The following is a 9,940-nucleotide window of genomic DNA, read 5'->3' on the forward strand; positions in this document are numbered from 1 at the left end:
TTTTGCATCTGTCCTAGGGGCAATGTCAGATTCCTCTGCAATATTGTTTGGCAGTTTGGGTTTGTTTGTTTTTGCTAGTTAAGGCACGATCAAGACAAAAAACCTTAAAATTTTAGAAGCTTTAGGTAACATAATAAGGGGGGGAATGTTACCCGTAAAATGTTACCTTCAAGCGCCCTGCTAAAGGACACGGTGAGGTCGAAAAAGGTTGCATTTTAAAATGTTCAATTAAAAAAAAAAAGAAATCCGCGACTCCAACGGCTTTGTAACGCTTGTTACAAAAAAGTGTTTGAAACCCAAATTTCTAACCGACCGAACGAGCGCTTAAAAACTCCTCAAGAACAACCAACGGTATCGGTTTACTTCTAGACGGCTCCCTTCTGCTTTGCCGTACCCCAAAACGAAGACATTTTCCGAGTATTTTTCTTTACACGCCCAGCAGCAGCAGCAGCGAGTTGTGCGGGGAACGTTTCATCGTTTGGTTTCGCTTTGAGGCAATCTTTTCCACAAACTTCGTTGTGGTGAAATGATGGTGATGCTAAGTCGATGAGGCGTTAGGGGGGGTTGTTTTTTTGGGTGGTAAAAGTATTTGGTTTCATATTTGTGCCCTTCACTTTACGCGCGCATCTTTCAACATTTATTTTCGCCCCCAAGCTGTGACCTGGTGGAGAGCTGGTTCAGCGTGTTGGAAAAGAAGTTGGTATGTTCTACTGTGTTTCTTTTTCTTTCGTGTGTTTCGTCTGTGCCCGCTATAAACTGCGAACGGGTGTGTAAAGGTTTGAGAAAGGTTTTGGTTTTTGGTGTAGAGAGTTGCTTGGGAGTGGATTTTTATTGCTGGCTTCCAAATCCAAACTTGCGCTGTTTGCGTGAGAAGAATTTTAATTAAACGATATGGTTAGTTTAAAAAAGGTCACGACTCTCGCCTGTCGTAACAAAACCAAACACCAAATAAGCCCCTCAACATTAATATCCGCTAAAGTTCGTTTAAAAAGTGACAACCGAAAACTGGTGTAAGTGTGAGTGTGGCAGTGTTTGGATCGCAAATACCATACAACACTCCCGGGCCCGCCGGCTAGCACACGTGTACGGCCGGGATTGGTGTTTGTACGTTCACCGCGCCGCAGAGGAAAAAATAGCTGCATCTTCTTCGCACGAAAGTGCCCGTGAGCTCTGGAAATAGCGAAGCGCTGGGATGAAAATTAATGTAAAGTGATTGAGACTTTACAATAACAAACCACGCGCGTAAGTGGGGGCAGCACGGTGTGTGCAAATGGAAAAAAAGAGAGAAAACGGCGAATCAAAATTGGCATGTTTACGATCACGCGGGAGCGCGATTCCGTGCACACTATAAACAAGGGGCCCTCCCTCCCGTCATCATCATCTTTTATGGCGCGTGTATGCAATCGGTAAAACATCTTCAAATTAATCTTTGGCCAGATAAATTGCTCGCGCACGGTGGTGGTGGTGATGGTGCAGGTGTTTTGTAGCTTCTGCAGTGTACTAAAGGTCTGTGGCACCGCCACAAGGTACAAGGTGCTGTCGTAAAATGTGCTGGCACTTTTGTTTGCCCCAACCTGCGATGATAACTCACTGCAGAGCTGGTGAAAGTACACCAACAATAATTTGGGTGTTGCTTTCTTTGAGGAGAAAGAAAGCACAAGAAAGGCAGGAAGAAAGTGCGGGCCAGTACACCCAGTAGCCTTAGCCACCGTAGCTATTGCAGCGGAAGTCGTCCGATAAGGCTGGTAGCGATGTCAATAAAGTGAAGCAGCGTGGAATGCGTGTGTGTTTGACGATTTGTTAGACAGCGACCGAGCGCTAGCTTAACGAGTCTGGCATTTGACGATACATTAAATGGTCGTAAAATGGTGGTTGGCTTTTAAAGTTGGCCTTCCTTAGCACGAGGTGCGTTGATAAGGAGAGAGAGAGTGAGCCCTGTGCATGTGATATAAACGAGGATGAATAAAAGTCTTCATGCAGCGTTGTGTTGGTTTCCCTTTCTACACATAAACCATGTTTGTGTAAAAAGCGTTCAGGTGATTCACTGGTACGTTGGCATGCCAGCCTTTTGCCAGCCTACGGTTCCAGATTCTCCACGATCCAGTCGGTAAAGGTGGCCACATTCGTATAGACTGCCGGTTCGCCGACGATGGCACACTGCTTGCGGAAGCTGCCGACACCCATCAGGTACCAGGCGCCATCTGTGCCGGACTGGTACATCAGTGGCCCCCCGGTATCCCCTCGGCATGTGTTCTGCTCACTTCGAGGCATCGCACAAATCTGCTCCCCGTCAATGCTGGCGTGTGGGTACCGATCGCGGCAAACCTCCCGTGCGACACCGACCGATACATAATTCCATTTGTTATCACCACCAGCAGCAGCTGGAATAGAAACGAGAAGAGAGAGAAACTGGGTTTTAATGATCGACGCAAAGCTTGATTTACTGCACACAGTGCATAATGTACGTACCGTCGGGCGTTTTACCCCAGCCACTCTCGTAAAAGCTCCCGTCCTGCTCGGTGCTATAGCCCACCCAGTTGGACGTATTCAGGGGCAAACAGATCGGTGCAACCGACTCACTAAACTCGACCCTGCGGGCTAACCGGAGCAGGGCGATGTCTTGCTTTACGGCCGGCGACCCGGTACCGGTGTAGTTGAAGGGTACGGTAATCTTTTCGATGGGAATGTCCTCCACCGGGCTGGCACATTCGGTAACGCCGGCAGTGGAGTCGTCACAGTCTGGATCGGTTTGCAGATTCAATTCACCTACCCTTACGGACACGCTGTAAAGAGAGCGAACTGGTGAGTTTTTTTTGCTAGCTGTGAGAGTCGTTGATGGTGCCATGCTTCTTACATTGTCCATGTTTTCTTGATGCCCATAATGCAGCGGGCGGCCGTCAGTACGTATCGATCACTGATCAATGATCCGCCGCAGTGGAAACGATGCTCACCATCTGTTAGGAGTGGTGCAAAAAAGAAGCGCAAATTATTCATTAGCAATGGAATTAAACTGTTTTTAAATACTTAAGAAGCTTTATAATCAATTCTTGATATGCTTTGGTGGTTTCTTCTATGAATCACGATTCTTTCTGCTTCTTCATATTTGGCAAAATAACCGTTGTCGGTCAAGGAATGTCTGTACCGCCACTAGTGAGCTTGGGTTTCAGTGACTTATTTATTACCCGTAGCAGGATAGTCAGTCCTACGTCCTACGGGCACGGTCCATTTTGGGCTTGAACCCATGACGAACACGTTTTTAAGTCGTACGAGTTGACTTTTGACTGTCTTTTTCATTTGTCTGAATGATTCATCACTCTTTAGAGCTGTTTTAATCTTTCAATCAATTGATCAAAATAAATCATTAATTAGAAGAGCCTATGTCAATCGTGACACATTTATGAATCTTAATCGATAAAACAGGGCGTATCGGTTATTGATATGATACAGGCGTGGGCTGCTACAAGGCCGGACAGTATCGATTGGACAGATTTTTCGGCTACGTGTGGTACTAAAAAGTCTTGAAGGTCTGTGTATAGTTCGGCGTGACCGCGTATGTAATTACGCCATAAGGAAGACGAAGGAGAGGAAGTAGAATCTACCCAACTAAGAAGCCGTCGACTGGTCATAGACCTTTGTCGTGAACGATCTAGTGGAATTAAATTTAAAGCTTGTCGTGAACGATCTAGTGGAATTAAATTTAAAGCGTCAAGCTATGTTACTGGTGCTGGGAATGATTTGATTGTTTTCGTGATAATTTTGATATAATGATTCTCATGAATCACAATTCATTTTTAAGAAACATTAAGCCAGCTATGTTCTATGCCTAGTACGGTACGCTACGGTAGTGAATTCACATCGGATTTGTATTGGCGGTTCAAAGAATATTTGTGAAACGCAGTGAAATCTCTCTAAGGTGAATCTTCAAGGAACCGTAAGCTTAGAGAAATATTGAGGGAGATATGTGGAGATATTGAGAAATGTTAGAGAAAACCAAAGAAAGTTTGGATTTGGAGCATCCAATAAGCCACGGGGAAAACCAGGCTTCCTTTGACCAATATTATTGTGAGCTGTCATTGAATAATTAAACTTATAGAATTTAGATTCCAAATCATATTCAGCTTATATAATGTAGGGGCGGTCCCGTGGTACAGTCGTCAACTCGAACGACTCAATAACTTGCCCGTCATAGGTTCAAGCTCAGAATTCAGCGTCCCCCCGTAACAAGGACTGACTATCCGGCTACGTGGTACTGAATAAAGTCTTGAAAGCCTGTATAGGCCGGCATGTCCGCGTAGGACGTTTACGCCAAATAGAAGAAGAAGCCTTAGGGAGACAATCATCTTAAAGAGACATACAATGTATGGAATATGACGGGTTGTCTAAATGTTCATCTTAAAGAAACAATTTATCTTGAAGAGACTACATGTTACAGAGATTTCACTGTATGGTCATTCTTACTGTTATTGTAACTAGTATGATTATAATTATTAACATTCAGACGTGTTTTATTCTACCAATCTAATCATCTCGAAGTTGAGTTGTGGCATTGTTTGGGCTGATTTGAATCGTTAAGATCACTTTGGAGTCCAACATTCAGAACAAGCGAAGTTATGATTATTGTTATGCGAAATAAGTAAGGGAGACGACTTATTGAACCAGATAGGTCGTCATAATTTATGCAAGGACGCCTAAAGAAATCTTTACACTGTTTATAGCAATAACAATAGAATATAGGTAGTTTACAACTCACCTTTCGTCCGATGCTGTATCAGCACATTCCAGGGGAAATGAAACAGCTGAGCCAGCTCGCCACGGATCGGCCCGCGATACGTATCCACACCGCACACCTCCGGCAGCAGGCCACGTTTTTCCTCCGGCGTGCTGAACCGATTCTCTACCAACCCATCAATCGTTTCCCCGTCTACCAGCCCATCGATGCTGGCGCTGCTGCTGCTGCTGTCCGCGGTAATGTTCGGTGCATTGCAACAGACCAGCGCCTTGGTTTCCAGCATACCGCACCGTATCGCTTCCAGATAGCGAATATCGTTGTTCGAGTGCTTCTGCTTCATCAGCAGGGCGCGAGCGAACGGACATTCGCGCACCAGCACACAGGTTCCCGGCTCTCCATCACCGCCCGGTGTCTTGCAGCTGGAAAGATCTGAACGAGCTTTGTTTGTACCACACACTACACTGCTTTAGCCGCTACAGTTGTGTACATACATTGTGCCACCGTGACAGGAAGCTGTGAGCAGGAAGCGATGAAACACAGCACGAGTATTCGCCAAATCAGTGCGCCCATTGTGCACAAGATGTGAGGGACGCTTCGGTCAACAGTTGCAAAACAAAAAGAAAGAAGAATCACACTCTCGAAAACGTTCTGGCCGGTTTCTGCGCTCGGAGCACCAAACCTGTTAAGCGGTTGGATGCGTTCCAACGACTGACCGGTGGCGCCGGTCGACTCAAAGCACCCGGTTCTGGAACCGCTTTAATGCCCGCACGAAACCTGTTTTCTTGCCCTGTCATTCTTGCCCGGGCTGTACGTGTGACGGAGATACCGATGCTTTTGCATAGAGCCCGCGTCCGGGCAGTTTCGCGGTCGTGCAGGTTAGTTGATAACGTCTGGGCATTCTGCGCTGGGAATGGGAAGGTAGACAGAAGCTTTGGCTATCGCGAGCCGGTGATGATGAGATGATAATCAAACCATCTACACGTAGGAAATACCGATGGGTTTTTTTGTTTTTGTCTGTTGTTTTATGTTCTCCGTTTTTTGCTACAGTCGTCGCTTCGGTTTCGGCGCTACTGGAAAGTGGACCGGCCTCAAACAGGTTCTACTGGCGGGAGGGCAGTTCTCCATCTTTATGCTGTTTGCCGTTGCTTTCAATCAACCCGGTCGCGGGTTGGGAAGACCCCACAGATGAACTCCTAATTTGTTGTGTTTCGCTGTTTCGTGCTTGACCCGCGTTGATAATGGGGTCGACGTCGGAACGGTGTTCTACGCGTTTGCTAATAAGTTATGCAAAGCAAACAATCTCTGTAGTATGGGATGTTAATCGATTACGGCGGGAGGGAATTAATAAGGTGCATGGGGAAGATCTGGTTTTGAAGTGGTGAGTAAGCCGTTTGGAACGTTTATGTTTACAATTTCACTTCAAATGTAAACGAAATTTAATAGCACAGCATAAAGTCGAACCTGAAAACATTTAAAAGCATTTTGTAGATGTGTTCGGGACTGACTTTTTTGTAGTCCCTTAAGAAGAAATAAGGATTAAAAACGACCGCTGTTTAATCTTGTCGGGGCTAGTTTATTATAAACTATTATAATCGAATACAGGATTAAAGGATAAAAAACAGAGAAAACAAGCAATATTAAAAAAAATAGAGAGCAAAAAGATATGGAAAAAAGCATTTAAAACAAATTTTTACATCTACTGCATATTCCAAAGCATAAGCCGACTTTAGTAAAAATTAATATAATCATAGTTTAATACTGTAGTATAACAGTTTTTTTAAACATATTTGTAACGCTACAACTTTTTTATAAGTGCTATTCATTTAGACTGTAATCTCTATTATAAAATTCTAGTAAAGGCTGATCAGCGTTACTTTCCAGCGGATGCTTGGATGTTTTTTGCTTAGTTTATATCCATACAATGGCAACCGCTTTGGTTATAGAAATCGCAACGCCGACTTGATTTTGTAAGATTGAAAAAGTTAGGAGAAGAATAATGCAAATTACAGTCAGAATTCAATAGATTAGGCCTAATTTTTAGCTGAAATATAGCAAAAATGTGTCAGGCTTTCGAGAATTTAAAAATACCACACAGACGGATAAGTCAATCCTTGCTTAGTCCATACGAGGATTAATCCCAGGACGGGCATGTTGTTAAGTCTTCCGAGTTGACGATTATACAGCAGAACTCCCCAACAAAAGAAAAAAATACGAAAGCTACTAGACTGGATAGTTCCTTGACTGAGATAGATGCTGGTACTATGTTTGGACCCAAATTAAAAATGCAGCAGTATCAGGGCCTGCAATTCGGGTAGGGTCTCTTTCAGGACCGATGTGGAATCTTAATCAGTTCTAGGACCGGTATGGGTATGGGATATTGTTCATTACCGGTAGGTACATGTTTCAGGATCTGTATGGGGACGGGATCAGTTCCAGCACCGGTATGGGTTCAGTATAAGTTCTGGTATGGGTTCGGGAACAATTCCAGGGCCGGTACGGCTTTGGGAGCAATTCCAGCACCGGTATAGAGTCAAGATCAATTGCAGGACCGGTGTGGGATTGGGATCAATTCCACGACTGATATGATGTCAGTTAAAGTACTGGTAATGGGTTATAATCAGTTCCAGGACCAGTGTGGGTTTATGGCTAATTCTAAGACCTGTATGGGATTGGATCGACATGGCTTCAGGATTAGTTCCAGGATCGGTATGGGTTCTGAACCAGTTTCTCTTAATGTGTCCCTTGGAGTTAAAAAATCCGTTGCTCGCATCCTAAAGATATAAAAGTACTTAAAATATCTTGCATAACCCCGTAACCGGGCCAAATTAACTAGTAACGTCAAATTGTTCTAAATGTACCAAATCCAACTCAGTGTTTTAATTAATTTTGTAGCTACAGCATCCGATTTCAATCACAACTTCAAAATCAATCGCATTTAATATTCGAGTTTTCCATTCTATTTATTAATATGATATAAATGATTTTCCCAAATAAAACAACAATATGTCACCCATGTATCGACCACCAACACAAATGTGAGGAGGGACCTCGAACAACATATTGCCGGAAAAAAACGTAGTGAAACGTTGTCCAGGACCGGCTGAAAATTAATTTCCTTCACTCGACCATTTAATCGCTCCGACCGTTGCGAACCCAATCAAGGACCAATGCGCCATAGTGCGAGCAACAACAACAACAACACCAGGAAAAAGGATCCCATGTCTGGTTAGTGTTTCATGTGCTTGCTCAGCGCTTTAATTAAAGCGACCATAAACGTTATCGGCATGGATGGAAAGCTGGTTTTATATTTAGATCATCACATCTCAACTTATCTCATCGGAACGAAACTCGCTGTGGGTAGTGGTGTGGGGCGTTCTGTTCATCCATTTTTTCTTCTTCCTCTTCTACGTCCCCTGCTTTGCTGCCTATCCTGGGTGGCGTGTATCTAATGGGCGACACACCAACCCCTTCTTCCGAGCCCTTTCTCGCTCCGATGGTTTATGTTGGATTCATTGAAATTCGATCAATTCGCCAGATTGTCGCCTCTGGTAGGTCTGGGGTTTGGGTTTTTGCACCGCTTTTGCTGGTAGTAGCTGTGCCGGCTGTCGCCGGAAGCTGCGCAGCGGCGGGCACGTGGCGATGGGCTGCAGTGAATAATGGAGGAAGTGGGTTCAATTTGCCCACTGCCGGATGTGTCCCGGCATCGACAGCGGGCTGTACGTAATTTTGTACTCACATCCTTTATTGCTCCAGTGGCCAGGGGAGCCCAGGGAAAGCTTTCGCAGCGCGTGGGTGGTGTACGAAGGGGGACAGCTACAGTATGGCAACGAAAGGTTTGAATTTGGTATTTTGCCCCAATACGCCCGCCACTACGCCGCGCTTTCTCTGCCTTGCACGGTTCATTAAAAGTTCATTTGACTAAGCACTTTAAATGCGGCTTAACATCGCCCGACGGATCCACGTACGGGTGAGCATCGGGGGAATTGGTTTCGTGTTTCGTATCGGAATACGGTTTATATGATGCGCATCAAATAACAACGCCAAATGGTGAAATTTCAGTAGCAAAGCCTAAGCACGCGTAGTATGTGAAGTTTTGGAAGCTTGACGAACGGAACGAACGGAACGGATCGGGCTAATGGTCCTGAGGAGACAGTGCAATTTGATCTAGCCACCGCAAAAGATCAGTGTGATTAGCGTTGTGAGGAAATGTATAAACAGATTGTTCATTGAATCGTTATTGAATTAATCCTAAATCTAAACCTTATGACAGTGAGACATCTTCATACGTACATTACCATGAATTTGAATGTTTTATATTTCTTTGAAGAGATGAAACATTGTTTTGTAAGCTTTTTATATGTTTTGTATAATCTTTATTATTTTTTTTTACTAATCATAGATGCATTAATTTAATGTTGAAAGTATTAGTAATTCAACAATATTCTGTATCATATTTAAGCCATGCACAACATTTACCCGGAAGGTTAATAACGTAAAAGCTTCGTATGAAAGCTTGTCACTTCGGTCGCAAGGATCGTGCTGGAAGGCAATAGAATGCAGACCGTTTCCTTCGCAACAAAGTTAATGTAATAAGCCACTTTTATCAAGCCACAATGCCTTACAGTAGTAGTGGTAAGCAACCGTTAGGGCGCAGCAAACTTGGCAACAAAACAGGGTCAAACGGTACCCGTTTCGTTTCGTGTCCAGTCGTTCGTTGTTTGCTGCCTGCTTCTCTCTCTCTCTCAGGCCATCCCTCCAACCACTCTAATACAACTGCCTACGGCAACCTGGAGGCTCTAGCAATGGCAAAGAGGGGGAATTTTTCGCAAACGATCCTTCATCACGCATGCTAACCGGAAATACGACGGTACCTTACCGATATGATGGTGGCTTTGGTAAAGCCGCTCCATCCGCCCCAATTACACTACTCAACAACTCCACTGGCGGGGCGCGTGAACCACGTGAAGGCAAAGCGTCAGACACGTGGAGGCGAAGCGCAGGACGCAGGACTCTCGCTGATTATGAGTCAAATTAAGTTTTATTATTATCCGGGTCAGGGGAGAGAGCGGATGAAGCGTAGCGCCAACCCACCGTCTGGCGACCCGGCACAACACAACACGCACCACCGAGCAGCAGTAGTGTCCCGGCACCGTCACGTGACTAAGGCTGCAGCCAAGCGACGGTGGAAGCTTTTCCGACGCGAGTTTTTCC

At 44.8% G+C, this 9,940-nt stretch overlaps 1 protein-coding gene across 1 annotated transcript; it reads right to left on the bottom strand.

Moving 5' to 3' along the window:
* Positions 1-1,987: 1,987 nt before the first annotated feature.
* On the bottom strand, positions 1,988-5,612 carry LOC1269288 (CLIP domain-containing serine protease B4-like). Its single transcript, XM_307910.5, has 5 exons — positions 5,221-5,612; positions 4,751-5,158; positions 2,855-2,954; positions 2,470-2,783; positions 1,988-2,381 (listed from the first exon to the last, which is right to left on the bottom strand). The coding sequence occupies exons 1-5, from the start codon at positions 5,297-5,299 to the stop codon at positions 2,077-2,079; spliced, it is 1,206 nt and encodes a 401-aa protein (XP_307910.5). The 5' UTR covers positions 5,300-5,612; the 3' UTR covers positions 1,988-2,076.
* Positions 5,613-9,940: the final 4,328 nt, after the last annotated feature.

This window comes from Anopheles gambiae, chromosome 2 (genome assembly GCF_943734735.2).
Source record: "Anopheles gambiae chromosome 2, idAnoGambNW_F1_1, whole genome shotgun sequence".
Taxonomy (NCBI): Eukaryota; Metazoa; Arthropoda; class Insecta; order Diptera; family Culicidae; genus Anopheles; species Anopheles gambiae.

Coding starts and splice junctions, on each gene's coding strand:
- LOC1269288 (XM_307910.5), bottom strand. CDS start 5,299: ATGGGCGCACTGATTTGGCGAATACTCGTGCTGTGTTTCATCGCTTCC. Junction 5,159..5,220: donor TCCTGTCACGGTGGCACAAT/GTATGTACACAA, acceptor AAGCTCGTTCAG/ATCTTTCCAGCTGCAAGACA. Junction 2,784..2,854: donor ATCAAGAAAACATGGACAAT/GTAAGAAGCATG, acceptor CTCTCTTTACAG/CGTGTCCGTAAGGGTAGGTG.